This window comes from Sorex fumeus, unplaced genomic scaffold (genome assembly GCF_029834395.1).
Source record: "Sorex fumeus unplaced genomic scaffold, SorFum_2.1 ptg000129l, whole genome shotgun sequence".
In the NCBI taxonomy this organism is placed as follows: domain Eukaryota; kingdom Metazoa; phylum Chordata; class Mammalia; order Eulipotyphla; family Soricidae; genus Sorex; species Sorex fumeus.
In genome coordinates this window covers 6,061,272-6,083,506 of record NW_026606186.1, presented here as the reverse complement: position 1 = coordinate 6,083,506, position 22,235 = coordinate 6,061,272, and the positions used below count along the sequence as shown (strand labels likewise).

Genomic DNA, 22,235 nt, shown 5'->3' with positions numbered 1-22,235 from the left:
GCTGAACCCCCCCATCCCCTATCGGGGGTGCCCTGGCCATGCCGCTGGGCCCCAGGCAGTGGGCATTTGTCTCTGGCATCTGCTGTGGGAGGGGGGTGGGGGGCACTCACCAGGGGGAGCTCATTTCTCTGCTGACAACACTGAGGCTGTGAGGTCGAAGACAGCCAGGCTGCAATGGACCTTGCTCATAGCCCGGCCCAGTGCCTGTGGCCACACACACACACACACACACACACACACACACACACACACACACACACACACACACACAGGGGCTCGGCTGGGAGCCCCCACAGAGGGGAATGGGGCTTCCAGTCACCCGCGCTCACATTCCATGGATTTTTGGCCCCCGACTGGGGCGTTGCAGGCACTGTGGGCACAGGCAGCTCCTGCTCTCTGAGGCGCCATCTGTCTGCACCCCCTTCCTTCTGCAGCTGACCCCCCTCCCCCGGAATTTCAGCTGACCCCCTGGGGCTTGACAAGTCATGCAAATTCTTTGAAATGCCTGTGGGCTATCTGGGATGCAGAGGGGCGTTAGCGGCATCCAGGTAAGAACGCTCAGTTCTCTGATTACTGGTTGGTGTGGTCTTGAGTGTTCCCATCTGTGGAATGGGTCGGCCAGCAGCCAGGAGGGCATGGGGCTGACCTGCTGGGGGACTCCAGGACCCTCTCTGCTTCCTCCCTTCTCACTGATCCTCTTCCCTTTTTTCTCCCCCCTCCTACCTGCCAGTTCCCCTCCCCTGACTCTTTGGAGGGGCCTTCCCTGACACTGAGGGGCTGGGGCTTGCAGAGTCTTGCTTAGCGGCTGTTTCCACACTGAGGCCCCCCCTCTTCTCACTGAGGTGCGTGTCCAGCTGGCTCTAATAGTGACATACAGTCCTTTGCCCAAGCCCAGGAGCCCACGGGCAATCCTTCCCAGATCCCTGGGGACCTCCTGTTCCCCCAGCACTGACCCCATTCTTTGAATAGAGGACCTTGTTCTGTGAGGAGCCCTGGGAAGGGATTGTCATCACTGAAGCCACGTGGGGCAGGGATTGGGACACAGGAGCCTCCGTGGGGTGGACTCCTGCCCCAGTGCCCATGTTGCATGTGAGCTGCAAGGTCTGGAGCAGGCACTGGGCCTCTGTGTCCTCATCTGTAAAATGGGCCCATGTGGGTGGGGATGGGGGCGCGTGGCCGGAGCAATGGTACAGCGGGTAAGATGCTTTCCTAGCACACAGCCAACCTGGGTTCAATCCCTGGCATCCCATATGGTCCCCCAAGTACTACCAGGTACTACTACTACTACTACTACTACTGAGTGCCAAGACTGGAGTAACCCCTGAGCATCGCCCAAAATAAAAAAAATATAAAATAAAATGGACCCGTGGACCGATCTCACTCATTGGCATGACAGCAAGTTGAGCCCCTGAAGCCTGTCATCTGGCGCCTCTGAGGGGCCCCAGAGCCGGGAGGAGGATCACCCACTCTGCCCTTGGTGCTGACATCCCCATACCAACTAGGTTTCTGTCCCCTGCAAGTCACAGGGGACAGGGAGGAGGCACCATCTAGTCCCCAAGCCTGAAGGAGCTGAGCCAAGGGCAGGGGAAGTGGCTCTGGGTCAGGAGTGAAGCCTGGGCAAGGGGGCATGTGACCACGGGCTTGGGAATGAAGATGGAGCATCCAGCTGGGCTCATACTCCTCCAGCCTTTGCCCCGAGGTGCCCCCGAGGCGTGTCTCCCCAGGGGTCTTGGATGCAGCCCCGAGCAGCTGCCAAGACTCAGGTTGTATTTTCACTGACCTGCTCATTTGACACGCTGTTCCCTGCAGCCCTCGAGCTGGGGCACCATCCCCTGAGTCACCGCCTCCAGGAGCTGCTGGTGGGTGCCCGGCATCCCCAGTCCTGACGGTGCCACCTGGAGGTTGCCTGCTCGCATGTGGGAGCTCTGGTGTAGAAGGCGGGCACCAGCTGCAGGGTACCCTGAATCCATCTGCATCTCAGGAAGCAACCTGGGGGCCAAATGGAGGGGCCTCAGACCCAGCACCCCGCATGACCCCTGCCCCACTCGGCTTCCGGAGAGCATGGAGCAGCCGTGTCCACTTTGTCACTTGACCCTCAGGCTGCTGCCTGGGACAGTCCCTCCCCCCTTCTTCTGTCTAAGCTGTGGAGGGTGGTCTCCCCACCAACAGTCTGTGAAGTGGAGGGTCCCAAGGCAGAAAGGGCACCAACACCCACATCCCAGGCCAGAATGGGGACAGAGGGGGTCGGGCGCGGGGGTCAGGCAGCTGCAGGTCTGGGGCACCCTTCCTCTCCCAAGCCAGGGCGCATCTGGGGCCTCCCCAGCACTGACTGCAGCCCCTCCCCTACTCATTGGTGCTCATTCCCTCCCCCCTCCCTGAACAGCCATGTAAAGGGGGTGCAGGAGCATAGTGGGGTGGGGGGCAGACGCTCGTGTCGGATCTATCCTAGGGGGCTTCCCTGGAATCCGACCCCGATGAGACAGGGGACCCTGAGGAAGAGGGTGCAGTGTGAGACCAGGCGTACCCCCACCTGGGAGGGGCTGAAGAAATGCTTGTGGGCAAGAGAGCGTCCCTCCTGCACCCCACTTTCAGGAAGTGCAGGCGGCCGGGTGGTCCCCCAGAGGCACGCAGCCGGGCCACAACGGGCCCTGTCTGGACATCGCTCTGCTGGGGGAGGTGACAGTCGTAGGGGTGATGGCTGTATCGGGTGGCCCTGGGTCCCTGCCCCCTGCCCAGAGAGTGCCCCCTCAGGCAGGCCCTTGGCTCCAGTTCCAGTGGCACCAGCATTCTCATGGGCTCTGGTGTGACGGCCCAAGCCAGCCCAGGTGTCGGGGGGGGGCAGGATGTAGGCCCTGCTGCACCCCAGTTTCCTGCAGGGCAGGTGGCCGGGGCAGGCATGGGGGGAGGCTGCCTTCCCATGTCTGGTGCCCTGAGCACAGGCGTGTGGTCCTCGGCATCAGACTCAAGGTCTCTCTCCTGAGAGTTCAGGCTGCCAGCCAGGCCCACGTGGGGGTGACAGCTGGGGGTATTGAGTTCCAGACTCTGTTGGCTGACGGGCCTCCAAACAAACTTTCCCTGCTTGGAGCCTCAGTTTCCCCCACCAGCGTCGAAGCTGCACAGCCTGGTGGAGGAATGGTGTGTACCGCCCTGCCCGTTCTGTGACGAGGGGCCATCAGACACAGGAAGTGCCCCCACCAGCCGCCCCGGGAGCCAGTGTGCCCGCGTGAGAAAAGCCTTGTTTTCTTTTGCAGCCCGTGCCCTTGTGAGGCTGGCATGCAGGATGGCAGGACAGCCCGGCCAGCTGCCTCCCGGGGGGAGCCCCAACAACTTCGGCCATGGCCCGGGGCCCGCACACCCTCCTGACCCGCAGGTAAGCCAGCCCTTTCTCCTCTCTGCAGTCTGGGAGAAACCCTCCGAGAAGCGCAGCCACCAGGCAGCTGCCCAAGTGCTTGCGCCTGCAGGAAGCCCCTCAGTAGCCCCTACACAGAGCCTCACGTTGAATGCTTCCAGGGACGGGAAGCTCCCTACCTAAGCTGGTCAGCCCTTCGTCTCCCTGGTGGCACCCAGAGAAGTCTCCCTGGTGCCAGTCCGGGATGGGCATTGAGCTCTGGGCTCCGTGTGCCTGGAACAGTTTTGTCTTCCTGGGAACAGCCTCGGTTAGAAGGGTGGGTGTGGAGGCCCTGGGGAGAGTGAGGGGACAGAGACAGAAAGGGCAGACTTGGGGGCTAGGCGCCTCCTTATTTTCTGCCTCTCTGTGTCCCGCCGTTCCAGCCTCTCTCCCTGCACCCCAGAGCCTCCGGGATGCCCATTTCCTTCCTTGCCTTCCTTGGATCTCCTTCTCCCTCCTCAGTGCTCCCCGGGTTCTGTGGCTCTGGGCTGCTCACACCCCCACCCCCCGGCCTTTGCACATGCTGTTCCTGGCCCTCTCCTTCAAGCTCCATCCAGATGCCTCAGATTCCAGCCCACCTTGCTCCATCCTCGATGCTGACCCCCCACCTGGGCATGGGCCCCGACTGTCCTGTCTGGCCTCACCTCCCATGGACCCCAAGGGCTGGGCCTGCCTTCCCAGGGGACGTGCTATGCAGTGCTCTGTAAGAGCCATGCCGCAGTCTAGCCTTCCCCCACACTTAGGCTGGCTGAGAGGCCAATGGAGAGAAGAAAACGGGACAGAAGGAACGGCGGGGCCTCAGGCGCGGCTGCTAAACTCTGTGAAGGACAGAGAAGGGCAGATGCCTGTGGGTCCCGTGGGCGGCCTGGCATGAGGAAGAGGCAGGCACAGACCTGGGCTTATGTCCCAGGGCTCTGAGACCTAAATCAGGGAAAGACTCAAGAGACGATGACCTTCCCGAGTGGTGGAAAACTGGCCACGGCCTCTTCATCGATCCCCAGGTGACTTCAAGTGGTGTCTGGGCAAGGTGGTTATGGACAGTTGCTCAGGTTCCACACTGCACAATGGTACCTGATCAGGGAGGTTGTGAGAGCTGAAACCCACCTCCAGCACTTGAGTTTTCATCAAGGCCCACTTCCCTGGTGGCCGGCTGCATCCAGCTGAGAGGGGTGCCAGAAAGAACATAACGCATGGGCTTGCATGCATGCCTCCATCCAGATGTATGGATAGTTCCAGTTCGTCCCAGCTCCCCCTGCTCTCCCTTCCCACCACCGCCGGGGGCCCGGGGCCCCTGTGTGGAGTTTGGGAAGGCAGAACCCAGAAACCGGGGCAGCCCTTGGAGACACTACAGGTCAGAGCCCACCAGGACGTGTCGCTGAGAGCTGGGGACGACGGCGGGGCCTCATGGAGCCGTGTAGCAATTTGTCATATTAAGTCATTCGCTAACAATGGAGCCCCCCTTGATTAATCTCCCAGAATTAGCCACTTGCATTTTGAGCAATTAGGGTTAATTACAGCCTCATTTGGCAGAGGCAAGCCCCGTAATTATTTCAAGAGAGCGAGGCAAGGAGGTGGCGGGCGGGCGAGGCCCACCGGCCCCCTCAGCACCGTCACACATACCAGAGGAGGTAATGACATAGTTAAGTGCAATTAGCGGCAGTGACTGGGCTTTGGGCCTCTGCTGACTGGTGGGGAAGCCGCCCTAGTCCCACTGGCATCTGGGCCCCGGGACAGCTGCAGGCTGCCACGGGAACCACAGTGCGGGCCCTCTCCTTCCTCGCAGAACACCGGAATCTGGGGAGCACCACCGATCAAATGTTACCCCCACTTGGAAGGTAGAAAAAAGCCCCACGTTCAGGACTGCGGACTCCACAACCCACCTCAGCACAGGCTCCCTGCCGGGAAGGGTTCAGAGCTCAGCCACCACCGTTATCCTTGATTTTATTCTGACATCTGAATATATATAAATATATGCCTCTCGGAGAGCCCGGCAAGCTACCAAGAGTATCCTGCCCGCATGGGCAGAGCCTGGCAAGCTCCCCGTGGCATATTCGATATGCCAAATACAGTAACAACAACAGGTCTCATTCCCCTGACCCTGAAAGAGCCTCCAGTTGTTGGGAAAAGACAAGTAAGAAGAGGCTGCTAAAATCTCAGGGTGGGGAGGAATAGAGACGTTACTGGCGCCCGCTCAAGTAATTCGCCGATCTGGATGACAGTGATACAGTGATCTGAATATTCATTTTCTCTTTGTTGTTGTTGTTGCTTTTTTGTGTTCTTTGTATTTCTTTGTTTGGAGGCCACATCCAGCAATGCTCAGGGCTAACTCCTGGCTCTGCACTCAGGAATCACTCCTGGTGGTGCTCAGGGGATCCCCCCATATGGGATACTGGGGGTCAAATGCAGGTTGGCTGCATGCAAGGCAAACGCCCTGCTTGCTGTTCTATCGCTCCAAGCCCTGAAAATTCATTTTCTGGGATCGGGGAGTTAGTGCAAAGGGCTGAAATGCAGGCAAGGCCGAGTGTGGTCCCTGACCCCACGTGCGTGCGCCTGCCCCAGTAGCACCCTGGGACCCGGTCTGAACTGGACGGTCAGGCCCCTTTGGCGCTGTCTCTGGGTCTCCCCCCAGCACTGCTTGGGAGCACCCAAAAAATAAAAAACAATGTATTTTCAGGGACCGGGAGAGAGTATAATGCTTTGGGCACATAAACCCTGGGTTTAGTTCCGGGGTGGGGGTGGGGGTGGGGGGAACCCGAGCACTGCCCGCCCCAGGCCCCAGAGCTGGTCCAGAGACCAGCGGCCTCATCAGTGGGGCCCCAGGCCTCATGCTCACAACCAGGGCAACTCGTCATCTCACAGTGCCCGAGCCCATAGCTAGAAATTTAGAAAGAAGGAAGCTGGTGGGATAGTTCAGCAAGTAGGGCACTTGCTGCGCTTGCAGCCAACCCTGGTCTAATACCCAGCATCCCGTAGGGTCCCCCGGGCCCTGCCAGGAGTAATTCCTGTGCATGGAGACAGGAGTAACCCCCCGAGTCCCACCAGGTATGGCTCCAAAACAAAAAAAGAAAAGAAATATAGAAAGAAGAGTTGAGCAAAACTCCAGCCCAGTTTTGTTGCTGTTGTCAACCTTTGCTCAAGGCAAACAGTGGTTCATTTCCAAGACTTTTCTCATTCTGGAAGTGTGGGCAGGTGGAGGAAGTTGGAGGAATCCTGTGTGAGAGTCACTGATGCATGGGGGAGTGGGGCACGCTGCTGTCTTTAAGATTCCAAGTGTAGGGGCTGGAGCGATAGCACAGTGGGTCGGGCGTTTGCCTTGCACGCAGCCGACCCAGGTTCGATTCCCAGCATCCCATATGGTTCCCCAAGCACCGCCAGGAGTGATTCCTGAGTGCAGAGCCAGGAGTAACCCCTGAGCACCACGGGGTGTGACCCAAAAAGAGGAAAAAGATTAAAAAAAAGAAAAGATTCCTAATGCATGGAAGAAGCTGAGAGAAAGAAGTGAACTGGCCCCTGGTGGCCCCTGGCTTTATCTGCCAGCTTGCTGCGAGAGCATTGCCCCCGCAAGGCAGGCTCAGCAGATCTGCACTGTACCCCATGGTTTCCAAGGAGAACGGGGTTCTGGCTAATGCGTGTCCCATCTGCAAAGTCTGGGCAGGCTGCTGGGTTCTGTGAGGCGAGAGTCAGAGAGGCTGGGCGTGATTTTGCAGGCTCAGCGGGCAGTGTCACCCGGTCTGACTGCTCGGGATAAGCTAAAGCTCTGGGATGGTTCCCAAAGGGAGCATGGGGGTTAGGCGAGCTTTCAGGGCCCTGGAAATTCCAGACATGTTTGCTAAGGGTTATGCGTTCTTGGCCGGCCCTGAGGCAGCTTCCAGAGAAAGACGCAGCAGGGGGACACCCCCAAGGCGGGAGGGGGGGGCCTGGAGCATGGAGAGACGCCTTCTGTCCAGCACATTCGGGTGGGACAGGGGGAGTCTCTAGGAAGGAGATGACTTGTGGGCTGAGCAGGAGTTTGGACCGGACCCAGAGAGGCTGTTCCGGGAAGAGGAAACCGCCGCTTCTGTGAGGGACCGCTCTGAAGGACAGGCCTGAGGTCCACGTTGGGTGTCACCTCCACCAGGGCTGTGGGTGGAGTTGAGGAGGCCACAGCCTCCTTCCAGGCGAGTAGACGCACCTGCTAGTTCCCACCTGGGGATGGAGCCCCCAGGGCGGCCCAGGTGGGGAACATCCAGCCTTCTGGCTGGTTCTCCTGATGTTCCCCAGCCTTCGGCTCTTTGCTCGGAGCCAGTTCCAGATTCCTCCCTAACCCCCTTGTCCAAGCTCAGCTCTCTCTGAGTGGGGGCCGGGGACCTCGCTGGGGACCTAATTCAGTCAAGATTCACGCCAGATTTGGTTGCTGGGACTGTCCTTCCTCTTCCACCTACACACCCATAAGTGATGGTCCAGGGCATTTCCACATGGGGTGACTGTGCTAAACAGCACCCCAGCAGCACCCCACAAATACCCGGCACATCCCTCTCCCTCCTCAGAGGAGGCACCTACTCTTGGTCTCGGTTCCTTACTGCCACCACTGCGCGGTGACCCAAAACAAGAGTCCCCGAGGGCCTCTAGCCCCACCCCACGCACCCTTGAACCCCTCGAGAAAGCTGGAGTCTGGGGGGGAGGGCTCAGGAGCTCAGCGGAGAGCCTTACAGCGCAGCCGCTGGAAATCCCGCCCTTCTCTCCAGCCCTGCAGATTTCAAATGCGACACAGATTTAAAATGGCTCCCTTAGACCGTCCCGCCCCGCGTGTCAGATGTCTGTGAAGGTGAAGTTCGTTTACAGGAAGTGTCGTTCCGATGAAGCGTGCTTTTGAAAATCGCGAGAAGGGTTGCCTTAAAATTAATGATGCATTGCAAATTTCAGGGAGGAAAACGGGAGGGGGGGGAGAAGAAGAGACCCATCCAGTGTAAAGATGATTAAAATTCAGGTCAGAAGTCTGGCTTAGTCAGGCTAAATTTTTTAATGAGATTTCAGGAAATTAATTGGCCGAATGCATTTTTGTCCTTTGAACATGTAATAATATGCTCCGAGGGTGTTTCGTCTGTTTGTTTTTCTAAAAATGCAATAAAGGAAAAGGGTTTGTGGATGGCAGAGTCTTGTGTTTCAGACACTCGAGGCTCAGGTTAGTGTGGGCGGAGGGCCCCTGATTTGCTCCAGCTTGCAGGAGAGAACTGGTTTTTCTCCCAACTTCCTGGGGTGCCGGTCTCCTGGGGGCAGCATTTGGGGGCAGGGTGGGATCAGGCTGAGAGTTGGCGCATGCTTATCCCTGGGTCTCTGGAACCTCCCACCCTGTCGTCTCTCGGCCTTAGCTGCCCTACTCCCCATCTTGTCTCCTTGCGATGAGATTGAAGGAACGTCACCCCGGTGGGGATAGAGAAGTCGCAGGCAACCGACCCGGCCCTGCATCACTGTGTCACAGGATGAATGGCTTCCCCAAACCTCAGTCTCCGCCTCTGTGAGATGGGTCTGCAGGATGGAGACAGGCTGAAACCCAGCACGGCATTCCCCCACTCGATGGGGGTCAAGGCCGTGGCCTCGGGCGTCGCTGTCCCCGTGGTGCTGGTTTCAGAACCCACTTGACAGCCAAGGGCTTGGAGCTGGATGGATGCAGCGGGCGGCCCCTCGGCGGGTGGGGCCAGTGGGGTGTCAGTGACCCTCACTGGGGTCCCAGCAGAGACACACAGCCTTCTTGCACCCCCCCCCCCGTTTCAGTGCTTTCAGGCCGCTGTGACCCTGCGCAGGGCTGTGAGTACCATCACCCAGGCACAGCCAGAACGTGTCTGAGCTTCCCAGCGTCCGTGTCACCAGCTCCACCCCAGGGTGGCCAAGCTGCGGTCTCCTCTGCCAGCCAGTGCCCATGGGCAGCGTGCCTGGGAGCCAGCGCAGGCCCCAGGAAAAAAGGGGTCAGAGCTGGAGGGACCAACAGAGTAGATGCTCCTCTGTGCTCCTGTTGGGATTCACCAGCTCAGACCCCCTCACTCTGTGCCCTGTGTTACCCCTAACCCGGTGCAGAGGCCACCCTGTCAGTCCGGGAGTCAATCTGCAAGGAACCTGCCCTCATGAGATTGAAGTACCAGCGTGGCCAGCACTGCACATAAGCAGCTTGAGCCTGGCTGGATCGTACCCCCTGCTTCCCGGGAGTGTGTGACTGCATCTGGCCTCCCGGGGTCTCCCTGGCTCTCGACCCCAGGAACAGCTCAGAGCATCACTGCTCGCATCACCTGTCTTCTCTCCTTCCTGAGACAGGGTGGCCACCCCAGGGATGAGACCGCCTCCGAGGGTCATGTTGAGGGGGAGAGTTGGGGTTGCATGTGGGTGACACAGTACTGCCCAGTGCTGAGAGAGAGGCAGCCTCCTCAGGGCCTCCTCTGCCAAGGGGGTCCTTTAGGGATCCACTTGCAGGGGTGAATGCTTGGCCTCAGAGGAACAACCACAGCAGTTCTGGAAGCAGGGGAGGGTGGGGGGGAATCTCCAGTCCTGCCTGCCCTGGCTGGCCACTGATGCCTCCTCCCCCCCCAGAGGCACCTGAGCGCCCCTTCCTTCCGCTGCTCGCTGGCTGACTTCCAGATCGAGAAGAAGATAGGCCGTGGGCAGTTCAGTGAGGTCTACAAGGCCACGTGCCTGCTGGACAGGAAGACCGTGGCGCTAAAGAAAGTGCAGGTGAGTCCAGACCTGGGGCGAAACCTCTGGGCCCCCTGTTCCCGCCTTCCCCCCTCTTGGTCCTCTCCACTCCCTTTCCCTCCCCTCTGACTCCTTCTCTCTCCTCTGCCCCTCTGTCTCATCCCCTCCTCTTCCCTTTGTCCTCACCCCTTCCCTCCGCCCCCTCCCCTTCTTCTCCCTCTGTAAATGCAGGAAGTGAGCCCTGTTCATGGACGCTCATTGTATTGTAAAGGAAAAGAAAACTGAGTCTCACTGAACACCTGCTGTAGTCAGGGTCATGGCCCACCAGCACGCCCATGCAAACGAACTCAGGCCCCCAGTGCCTCTGCCCACTGCTAGCCAGTCCTGGGCCCCATGACCCTGGAGTGGGGAATATGGGGGGCAGCTGCCAGGAGGATGTAGCCAGTAGCTAGGAAGGGAGAAGTCAGCAATCTGAGTGGGTGGAGTCAGCAGACAGGGTGGGAGGGTCAGAAACCAGAGTGGGTGGAGCCTGCAGAGTGGGCAGGGTCAGCCGTTCAGGCAGGGCCACAGCTAGAGTGGGTGGGGTCAGCAGCAGAGCAGGCGGGGCCAGAAGCCAAGAGCGGGCGGGGCCTGCAGACAGAGTGGGCGGGGTCAACAGCAGAGTGGGCGGGGACTGCAGACAGAGTGGGCGGGGACTGCAGACAGAGTGGGCGGGGTCAACAGCAGAGCGGGCGGGGCCAGAAGGGTGGGAAGCCGTGGGATAGCCGGTGGGAGAGAAGGCTCCTCAGGGCGAGTAGGCTGGCCACCAGGTGAAGATGCAGCCCAGCTGCTTTCTGATACTTCAGGCGCCACAGATGTAGCTTCAGGTCACGCTAGGAGGTGATGCTAAAAAGACTTAATGCTCTGCTTTGTTTGGAGCAAGTACAAGGACTGTGGTGTGAACCTGAGCATCTGAGGTGCTAGAACCCCCCCATGCCTTCCCACCGCATCCCCATGGCCACGCCATGACGGCTGGCCTCTGGCCTCTCCGTCTTGCCCCCTCGGTGAGTGACAGTGGGCGACCGAGGCTCCAGGCTTCCATGCAAGCCACCCTGCCCACCTCACGGAGTCCCCGGAAGTCACCAGGATCCCTGCGGTCCCCGCAGCCTGGAGCTGTGAGCACCACACCCCACCCTGATTCCCAGGGGGCTGCCCTTACCACCCTGCTCTCTCCTTCTCACCCCAAGATATTCGAGATGATGGATGCCAAGGCCAGGCAGGACTGCGTGAAGGAGATTGGTCTTCTCAAGGTGAGTGCCCTGGGCCACAGCCTATGGTCCCTAGCCCCCTCCTCCCTGCTCAGTCTCTTTTTCCCTCAGTCTCTCTCCTCCCCGAGTCTCTCCCCTCCCTCTCAGTCTGTCTCCTCCCTCAGTCTCTCTCCTTTCCTCAGTCTCTCTCCCTACACAGTCTCTCTCCACCTCTCAGTCTCTCTCCTCACCCCCTCAGTCTCTCCTCACCCCTCAGTCTCTCTCCTCATCCCTCAGTTTCTCTTCTCAACTCCTCAGTCTCTCCTCACCCCTCGGTCTCTCTCCTCACCCCTCAGTCTCTCTCTCGCCCCTCAGTCTCTGTCCTTCCCCCTCAGTCTGTCTCCTCCCTCCTCAGTCTCTCTCTTCTTTCCTCAGTCTCTCTACTCAGTCTCTCTGCTCCGCTCTTAGTCTCCTCCTACCCTCTCAGTCTTTTCCCCCCACTTAGACTCTTTCCTCCCCACTCAGTCTCTCTCCCCGCCCAGTCTCCTTCTTTTCTCAGTCTCTCTCCTCACCTCAGCCTCTCCTCACTCCTTCAGTCTCCCCACTCAATTTCCCCCCAACTTAGTCTCCTCCTCACCCCTCAGTCGCTCTCCTCCCTCAGTCTCCTACTCCCGCCCTGAAGTACAGCTCAAGAGTATCAGCTCAGCTGCTCCCCGCAATTGACCTTCCCAGACTCTCACCCATTCTGTGGATGAAGAAACTAGGCCCTGGGCGCTGGAGGGTTTGCCCCATTCTCCTGGGCCACTTGTGAGGGACCTTGTGTCTCATGGGTCCTGTCCCCTTCTCTGGGCAGCAACTGAACCACCCAAACATTATCAAGTACCTGGACTCGTTCATTGAGGACAACGAGTTGAACATCGTGCTGGAGCTGGCGGACGCAGGCGACCTCTCTCAGATGATCAAGGTGAGGGATGTGGGTAACCTCTCAGGTGATCACGGTGACGGAAACAGGGTGACCTCTCTCAGTGATCAAGGTGAGAGAGACAGAATGACCTCTCTTAGTGATCAAGGTGAGGAACGCGGGCGACCTCTCAAGTGATCACAGTGAGGGAGACAGGGCAACCTCCTTCAGTGATCAAGGAAGGTGAGAGAGATGGGGCGACCTCTTCAGGTGATAGAGATGAGGGGGATGGGGTGAACTCAGATAATCTATGTGAGGCGCTGCAGTGGGGGAGAGCTATTGGTTTGATCTCAGCCTGAGGCCCTCCCTTCAGGGACATTGTTCCTGTTGCTGTCCCTGGGCCCCGCCAACCCTTGCAGTCATCTTCATTCCCACACCCTGCCTGAACCTGGGGGTCTCTGACAGAAAGGTTCAGGGCCACATCTGGCTGTGGATCTGCCTCCTTCAGTCATTCTGCCTTCCGTACCTCCTTCCTCTTCTCTGGGGTGAGTCACCCAGACCTCAGGAAGCTTAGCCCTTACGAAGAGCAGACCTGTGAATGAGCAGTTACAAGCCAGCATGAACAAGCTGCCCTGACAGCCTGCAGGAATCTAAAAAGACTTCCTGGAGGAGGTGGCACCTGGGCCCACACATAGGGGCACATGGAATGTAGGGGAGTGTGGGGGTAGGAGGGTCATAGAGGGGAAGCGGGAGCAGCTGTGCACTGTGTTCTACAATGAGGGCTCAGCACCCTGTCAGCCCCGGTGCACCTGGACCCCCCAGTCTTCCAGGAGTCAGTTTCTTTGTTCTGGAACCACAGGGGATCACTGGCAAGAACAGAGAACCTCGAGTGGGGGATGAGGGGGAGAGGTGTGCACGATCCTTTGGGCTAGAAGAGAAGGAAAATGCCTGAGCTCTATCCCTCATGCTGAGTGCAGGTGGGGTGCCCCACCCTGCACCTCTCCTCTCCCGCTCAGTGACCTGGTGCCAACGTGCTGGGGATTCCAGTGTATTACTCAACACTGAGGATTCTGGGGTCTCCCCTATGTCCCTGCCTCACCCCTTCCCTTCCCTCTGCTGTCCCTGGTTACCACTTATCAGGGGCTTGCAGGTGGCAGGAGAGACCCCGGGCCTAGAGTCAGACACACCCCTCAGGCAACCCTTGTGTCTCAGTCACTCTGGCTACCGCTGGATTTCAAGCAGAATGGGGCTCCACACAGGACTGTCCCAGGGTCGCCCCAGGGTGGGTCCTGGGTCCCCTCAGGCCCAGAGCCTGATGGGACCAGGCAGTGCCACCCAGCCACAGTCCTAGCATGATTTACAAGGGACATCATCACCACCCAGAGCCGCCACAGCCCCCAAACCCACCAGAGACCCCACACCTCCCACTCAGTGTCACTCGGCACTGATAGAACGTGGCATTTAGAAAACCGCTCGCAGATATGGTGTCCCCTTTTAAAAGTGGTAACATCCCATCATGAGTGAAGAGTGCATGGGGTGGCATCTTTGAGGCTGGGCCCAGGGCTCTGCACTGGGGCATCTCTGCTCCCCATGGTTCCGCTCCCAGAGTATAGCCTGGGCAAGCCCACATGCCCAACTAGGGTTCCCGCTGCCACTCCTCTCCTCTAAGGGTCTGTCCTCACCCAGAGCTATGTGACCCAGAGGAGTCCCTGAACCTTTCTGAGCATGGTCCCTCAGCTGGTGGTCTTCAGGGGCCTTAGAAGCAAGCTAAGCCACACGTGGGGTGGTTGAGCTGTGCTCCCTGTCGTGCCAGGGGACCATGTGGTGCTGGGGATAGAGCCCAGGTTCATGCGAACATCTCCTAGTCCTGTCCGGGCCAGGGGCATGGCTCCAAAGGCTGGGGCGCACATTTTGCAAATGTGAGCCCCAAGTTTGATCCCCAGTCCCCTAAGCATTGCCCCGTGCCCAGATTTCAGAAAAGCACCACCTCCAGGACCCACAAGGGGCCAGTTCTTATGGCCTGCTGAGTGTGGGGGTCATGGGGCTGCAGGGTGTGATGGGTTCCCAAAGGGTGATGAGGCTGCACCTGGTACTTGCCATTCAAGTACTTAAGTTTTGGGAGTTATAACCAGAGGTACTGAGGGCTGACTCCTGGCTCTGTGCTCAGGACTGATTCCTAGCAAGCTTGGGGGACTATATGGGTGCTGGGGATTGAACTTGGGTCAGCCACATGCAAGACAAGAGCCTTAACCGCTGTACCAACACTTGGACCCATTAGAGCTTCATTTCTTTTCTTCTTTTGGATGTTGGGCAATACCCAACAGTGCTCAGCGCTCATTCCTGGCTCTGCGCTCAGGAATCACTCCTGGTGGTACTTGGGGGACCACGGGGGATGCGGGGGATCAAATCTAGGTTAGCTGCATGCAAGGCAAGCGCCCTACCCCTGTACTATCACCCCAGCCTGCCATCAGAGTTTCTTGCTGACTCTGCAGACTGACAACCCATCTGTGCCAGCTGTTTGCTGCCCACTGGGCACATAGGGTGGTTGCCCCCGGGCCTGTCCGTCAGTCTGTCTCTCCCCTCTGCCAGTACTTCAAGAAGCAGAAGCGGCTCATCCCCGAGAGGACGGTGTGGAAGTACTTCGTGCAGCTCTGCGGGGCTGTGGAGCACATGCATTCCCGCAGGGTCATGCACCGAGGTACGTGTGGCCCCTCCAGAAGGGGGGGCAGGTCCAGCCCACCCCAGCTCCCGCCTCCCCCAGTCCCTACCCAGCCGCCTCTCCTCCCCCCACAGACATCAAGCCTGCCAACGTCTTCATCACAGCCACGGGCATCGTGAAGCTCGGGGACCTTGGACTGGGCCGCTTCTTCAGCTCTGAGACCACCGCTGCCCACTCCCTAGGTAAGGGGCTCTGTGCACCCCCTGTGCACTCCAGGGCCTAATTACCCAGAGCAGGTGCTCCTTGGTGCCTCACTTGTGCCCGATATCTCAGACTTCACCCTTTCAGAGCAGGGGCTCCTGGGAGTGAGGAGAGGACCCAAGGGGTCCCCTGCATCCTTAGGCCCTCCTGAGGATGACTGGCCCCTTTTCTGGATGGAGATGTGGATGTGCATCCGTCATCACACCTACCGTCCTTCTGTCTCTGGTTGCTGTGTCCTGTCCAGGCTGTTGAGAGCAGCTTGTTGTCGAGAGATCTGAGCTGTGTCCAGATTTAACAGACCCTTTGGGTAGAGGGTGATGCCGTGACTGAACTGTGAGCTGGGGGCACTGAGAGGAAGGGAATGGAGGGAGCAAGGACCCGGGACCAACCTGGGTGGTGAGAAAGGCGCCCAGGCCTGGGACTCTGTGCTCAGTGGCCAGGTGCTGTCCCAGGAGATGCAGGCGGGTGACCCAGGGACTGGTGCAAGGTTGGGTCGTGCGAAGCAACGGTGAGCAAACGCATCCGCTGGGACATAACTGTCAGGGAACTGGACGTGCAGCTGAGAGGTCAGGACAAGGCACAGTCCCTGAATAGCGCATAGAGGCAACAGAGCATCCGCTGTGCCCTATGGAACAGGCAGAGGGTGCCCCGTGCCTTCCAAGCAATCAGCCAACCAGGGCCATGGGAATGAGATGCCCACTCCCCCAGGCCCTGCATTTCTGCCCTTGGAGGCAGCATTTGCAGAGAAAGTTTCTCCACAGGCTCTTGTATGCGACTCAGAACACAGGCAGAAAGTCCCCCCTTGGGTCCACTGCCTCCCTGGGAAACCCACATGCAGAGTCTGCCCCCCACCCCCGCCCCCACCGTACCCGCAACCCTTGGTACCTGCAGCATCTTCTGGGGGCAGCCAATGGTGCCTCAGGAGACACTATCCAGGTGGGAACTGTCACAAAGTTCATGCAGGTTATAGGGCTGCACGCACTCCGGATCCATGGAGCATCAGGGTGTGTGTGGGGGGGGGGGGGGTAGGGGGGGGGTCCCAGCTCCTGTAGCCAGGAGCTGGGATGGGATCCATGGCCTCGGCTTGGCGATTGCTCATGCCTTGCAGCTATGAGGCCCTGGGTTCTCACCTCCCAGAAAGCCGAGTGGCTTATAGAAGTGAGTGTGTGTATCTTGTGAGTGTGCATGCCTGTGATGTACAAGTGTATGAGCTTTTGCATATAGTGTGTGTACACGTCTGTGCCAGCAGGCATGAGTATGAGCCTTTATGTATGTGTTGTGGGTGTCTGCACATGAGGCCAGTGTGTGCGTGTAGGCTGTGCCAGTGTGTGTTAGTCTGTATGTGCTCATGTCCATGTGTGCATTGTGTGTATATGTGTGCCTGAGTGCATGAACCGTGATTATGCATGTGTGTAAGCGTGCTTGTGTGTGTTTGAGTGTGCACACATGTGCACTGTGAATGCATGTGTCTGTGTGTACTGTGTGGTCTATGCGTGTGTGTACACATGTGTCTGTGTGTCTGTGTGTGTGTGTGGTTGTTTGGAAACGTGTCCCATCTCTTCTTGCAGGACATTGGGAGTTGGGCCATTGTGGTTCCTTCTTTAGTTCAAATGGAAAAGGTTCGAGGGTGACCTGTCCTGTGTTAGGACAAGCTCTTCACACCTGTGGGCCCTTCCGTCTTTCAGAGGGGAGGGGGGGGCATGTCTGACACGCAGGGAGTTCTTCTGAGACATGTGGCACCATGACCCTGGTCTTGCAGACCCTGATCCACCAGAAGACTGCCAGCCTGGGCAAGAGATGCAAGGGCGACTATTGCTGGGCTATGGGCCGGCGACTGCTCTGTCCTATGACTCAAGCCTCAGCCCCTCCCAGCACACTAGGGGTGCCACCCCCACCGCCATCCTTCAGACAGGCAGGAACACAGTCTTGAGGTGATCACTGGACTGGGGTACTTCTTAATGAGAAGGAACAAGAACTTGGGCACAGCTGCCCCTGGGAGCCCAGCTCTCCCTGAGGGGCTGAGCAGTCTAACAGGGCGACCAGCTCCCAGAATCAGGGACAGCATGAGGCCAGAACCCAGGCCCAGGCTGCAGGAAGGCGCCCCTCTCCGCACACAGCCTGCTCTGCACGCAGCCCAGCTCACGCCCGCCCAGTCGGGCAAGACAGCCGCTAATTGCCAGCATGCGGTGACTCCGGAAGGAAGGGGGGCAGTGGCTCCCTCACGCTGTGCCCGGGTATGAATTATGCATCCACTGCGCCTCTGTGCACCTACTGTGTGGAGGTGCTGTGGTGGGTGGTGCCCACGTGGCCCCAGATGCCCCCCTCGGCCCCAAGGGCTGCTGACCCCCAGCCGGGTTCCCATGGAGCTCGTCTCCCGTGCCCCCCTCCCCAGGGCCCTCACCGCCTCCACCTCGGCTCACACAGGGCTGGCATGAAAGGGCATTAGTCATGTCATGGCCAGGCTGACAGGTGCGGTACCCAGTGGTGGCAGCGCTGCCTGGGCGTCAGGGATAGGAGCCGTAATTAGAGCCGGAGCAGAATGAGCGTCAGACGGATTACCAGGGAGCAGATCATATTTGTCAGGAAGGGTTGCATACATAAAAATTAAGTGACAGTACACGCCGGCATAATGAAAGAAAAATGAAAGATTTGCCTCTACACAGCTCGCAAGCTACAAGCGAGTGTCTTGCTCCCAGCCCTGGCAGCAGCTGCAAGACAAATCGTGGGGCTGGCACACGGGCTCTGCTGTTTGACAGGCGGTCACAGGCCGGGCTCAGGGGTGCACGGGGGGACCACCTCTCTGCTGGGAGGGGCCACACCATCAGGCACCAGCCATCAGGACCCCCGGCTTCCTCAGGCCACCAAACCCCAATGTTGATGGAGGGGCATCATGAGCCCTTCCGCCTTCCTTCCCTAAGCACACAGCCTGGGTGAGGGCTGAGGGACCTGAGATGAATCTGCGCTCCCTACACTGGCGAGCGGGCTGTCACAAGGTGCCAGGTCAGGAGACAAGCGGGACCTTCTCCAAGGGCTCACTGGCAGGCGCAGCCCTGGCCCCCACCCTGAGCCTCATGGAGGAGCCTGGGGGCAGCCTTGTTCTCTGCAGAGGTCTGAGGGCACCAAGCGAGACAGGGAGACACCTCTAAGGGGGGTTGGAAGCATTTTGCCTTTTTATTTATTTGATCAATTTTGTTGGTTGGTTTCAGGGACGCACCCAGCCAGTGCCCAGAGCACTTATACTGTCCAGGCCCCATCCGCAGCACCCCAAGTCTCGCCGGAAGGATGGGGGCTGCACAGGGCTGCTTCCCCACTCTCAGGACCCCATAGATGCTGCCCCCCCCACCATGGGGGGTGAGCTTTGCTGAGAACTCAGACCCCACCCCACCCCCCGAGAGATTCCCAGCATGGCGAGTCTCGGGAAAATACCCCGTTATCAGCCACCTCTGCAGTTGGGGTGTTGTAGGATGGTCAGTTCGCCGACTTCATCTCCAGCTGTGATAGGGTGCTGGGCCCAGCAGGGAGACTGAGGAAGGGCTTCTGAGCAGTGTCTGCTTTGCCACCCAAACATGCCACAGAGGTCGCCTGTGCAGGGGACAGCCCTAGGCTTGGTCATCCTGTGACCACCCATTTGGATCCCCCGCCCTTGTCCCCAGAATCACTCCTCCTGGTTGGGGGACACAGCGGTGGCCAGATTCGAGCTTCTTTGCAGCCTCCTGTTGTAGACGCAGAACACCAGCCGGGTGGGCACTCGGCCTTATGGCTGTGTCCACTCCCGTCTCAGGCTGGGTTTGTGCAGCTTCTTCCGGGCTGCCTCCACCTCCTGCAGCTGGATGCAGACTGGCGCTAGCCGATGGCCTCCGTTAGGCAGAGCACTAAGATGCACAGACCAGGGGTGAGCCCCATCCTCCCCTGGGCAGAAATCTGGAGAATCTCCCAGAGCTGAAGACAACAGGGGACACCCAGTCCCAGGGAGGACAGACCAACTTTCCCTTGGTTCCTGTTGCGTATTCTACAGATGTTTGAACATCTAGAAGGATGAGCGGGTGGGCGAGGCTTTACATAGGCCTGCCCATCAGTGACAGACATCAGAATCTGGTTGCTCGTGAGAGGGCCGAGGGTACCGTTCCAGAATGGGGGATCCTGCTCCCACAGACCAGGGGTGGGTTGGCACATGGGTCTGTAGGGTCCTAGAGGTGATTCTGCTGATTCTGAACAGCCTAGTCTTTCCGGGACATGCTTCCCTTCTGCATGCTTCCTGAGAGCACGGCTCATTCTTCCAAAGGCTCTCTTGGGAGAGCAGAGCACTGCATCTGGAGGCAGTTAACACTGGACTGAGATGCATGCGTGGACAGACAGATGGACAGTGGGTGAGTGGATGGATGGATTGACCACAACAATTAGAATGGATGATAAACATGTGATGAATAATTGTGGCTGGGCAGATAGACAACTGTAAATGAGTGGACGGACTGTACATGACAGGACGGATGGATGGATGGACGGACGGACGGACGGACGATGGCTGGACAGATGGATGCATGGACAAGTAGATGATTATGGATAGATGGATAAACACGATGGATGACTTTTGGATGGAAGGACTGATGGATGAACAAATGTTGGATGATTGTGGATAGATGAACAGATGGATGGATGGATGGATGGGCAGGTGGATGGATGGGTGGCTGGCATCAATTACACTGGCATCTTTGAAGAAGTCCAAGTGCCATTTGGAGGTCTGCCTTCTTTTCCTTACATCTGTGGAATGGGGGAATGAAAGCAGAAAGGTAGGAGGCATGGGGTGGGTTCTCAGCCTTTCTCTCCTGAGTGCCTGAGGCTTCACACAGCAGGACTGGCAAAGGGAGAAGTGACAGGACAGAGGACATTGGACGGGCTGACTTGGCTGGATGGTCACGGGAACACAGGCCGTGACGGGGGGTGGGGGGTAGCATGCTTTCCCTCCCACCTGTGTGTCACCCCATTGCAGGCAGCCCTGGGGCAGGAAGCTTCCATCCAGGGTCCCACATGACCCGGGGCCCGCTGCCCTTGTCTTCCAGCCAACCCCTTGGGAGTGGAACTAAGAATGCAGTTCTGGCCCTGCGGGTCCACATTTGCCCCTCATCTCTGCTGCTTTTACTCACATCCCTCTGCGTATCAAGGCTTCAGTCTTCCCAGCTTTGAAATGGGCTCTTCATGAAAACACTAGGAAACAGCTAAGACATTTCCTACTTGGGGTGAGGTTAGCATGAACCGCGGGTGGGATCTAACAGTTTGGACAATAACATGGAACAGTCACTCCTGAGAGTCAGGCCAGCCACATCCTACTTCCCTGGGCATGGGGCAGACAGGATGCCCCACTGCCCGTCCAGCCTGGCCAGCTCTCTTCGATAAAATGGGAGCAGAGTGGGTGCAGCGCCCCACCCTCACGTGCTGTTCCCTCGTTCTGTTGCAGTGGGGACACCTTACTACATGTCCCCGGAGAGAATCCACGAGAATGGCTACAACTTCAAGTCGGACATCTGGTCTCTGGGCTGTCTGTTGTATGAGGTGAGTGGGGTAGCCCTTGGGGGGCACGGGGGAAGGGGGCGCCTCGGGATGTGTGCCACAGCCCAGTATCACCCAGTGGAGCTGAGGCCTGGGGGAGGGGGGACACTGGGCCCGAGATCCCCTTCTCCTGGGGGCATGGGGCTGTCTGGACTTCTGCTCTTGGTCTTCCCTACCAGACTCCTTGCCCCCTCTCTGAGGGAGCACAGGGTGAGAGGGACACTGGTACTGCCCACAGCTATACCTGGGCCCATGAAAACCCCAATATCCAGGACACGCCCTGCCCACAGGCTCAAGCCCCTGGCTGGCACTTGGAGGCAGCCCTGTCCGTGGGGACCCCAGGTCTACTCACAGCGGGGGTGGGGGCACCCAGAGAACTAAGCTGACTGGCACCCACAAACCAAGCACCCCAGCCCCTCCCCGTCCCGAGAGGGGCTCGTTGGCTACCCTTGGGCATGCGACAAGGGGTTGCTCCTCGGGGACCCCACTGCCCATCACAGCTGCAGCCCGGAGCCCTGTGGCTTTGCCGAGCAGTTTGGCAGGGAACCAGGGCCAGGTGGGCAGGAAGGCACCATGCCCCACAGTGCCACATCCTTAGTGGAGCCTGGGGGGCCCCATCTGCCAGCAAGAGTGCGAATGAACCCATTATGGTCTGATCAGCAGATGAGAACTGAGCTGCCCACAGCTCCTGAGTGCCCCCTTGTTGAACACCCCGGTAGTGATGGTGGGTCAGGTGGGGAGTCGGGATGTCTGCCAGAAACGGGGGGGGGGGGGGGGGGGGGGGGCTGACGAGGTCCCCGTTCCACTGGTGCCTGCCACCCCATGCTGTCGAACACATCTCCCTGCCGTGGCCAGCTAGGGGAGACCAGGCCACCATGAAGGCCCCGAGCATCCTGGAAGCAGGAAGTCCCAGGCCCTGGCCCTGTCTCCCAGCTGCACACGGGACTGGGAAAAGAAAGAGCCAAATCTGAAGTAGGGAGGGAAGGCCCAAGCTCAGCACGCCCCTGCAGCTCCATGACTGCTGTGCAGTGGGCGTGGTTGGGTGTGAGAGGCCGCCACATCCCCGCCACCCCGAGGATGAGGGGAAACAGCCAATGCCGCCTTCTGCAGGCTCCCAGCTCCTCGGGCCTGCCACCCCCACTCAGGTACTGCTCCTGTACCGTGGGGCTACAGGCTAAGCCGTGTCCCTCCCTCACAGATGGCTGCCCTCCAGAGCCCCTTCTACGGTGACAAGATGAACCTCTTCTCCCTGTGTCAAAAGATCGAGCAGTGTGACTACCCACCACTGCCCGCCGAGCATTACTCTGAGAAGGTGAGTGTGTGGGGAGGTGTGTGCGAGAAGATGGGGGTGGGGGGATGCGGTGCAGGGGGAGTGTGCGGGGAGGTGAGTTCAGAGGGGTAAGTATGCAGGGAGGTGAAAGCAGGGGGGTGAGATGTGGGATGGTTAGTGTGTGGGGAGGTTTTCTGTGTCTCAGTTCCCCTTAGCCTTGCAGACATAAGGCCAAAACACAGGAATCCGCAAGTCCCATCCCGTTGCATGAGTGTACATGTGCGCACGTGCGCACGCATGCGCGCACACACACACACACACACACA

General features: G+C 58.9%; 1 protein-coding gene across 1 annotated transcript in view; it reads left to right on the top strand.

Annotated features, from left to right (window-relative positions):
- NEK6 (NIMA related kinase 6) overlaps nucleotides 1-22,235 on the top strand; it is a 53,298-nt gene that overhangs the window by 29,671 nt on the left and 1,392 nt on the right. The window contains exons 2-9 of the mRNA XM_056138663.1: nucleotides 3,252-3,370; nucleotides 9,947-10,087; nucleotides 11,275-11,337; nucleotides 12,128-12,238; nucleotides 14,765-14,873; nucleotides 14,969-15,076; nucleotides 20,548-20,642; nucleotides 21,838-21,951. Coding sequence (XP_055994638.1) covers nucleotides 3,281-3,370; nucleotides 9,947-10,087; nucleotides 11,275-11,337; nucleotides 12,128-12,238; nucleotides 14,765-14,873; nucleotides 14,969-15,076; nucleotides 20,548-20,642; nucleotides 21,838-21,951 — 831 coding nt within the window. The 5' untranslated portion in view covers nucleotides 3,252-3,280. The remainder of the gene's footprint in view (nucleotides 1-3,251; nucleotides 3,371-9,946; nucleotides 10,088-11,274; nucleotides 11,338-12,127; nucleotides 12,239-14,764; nucleotides 14,874-14,968; nucleotides 15,077-20,547; nucleotides 20,643-21,837; nucleotides 21,952-22,235) is intronic.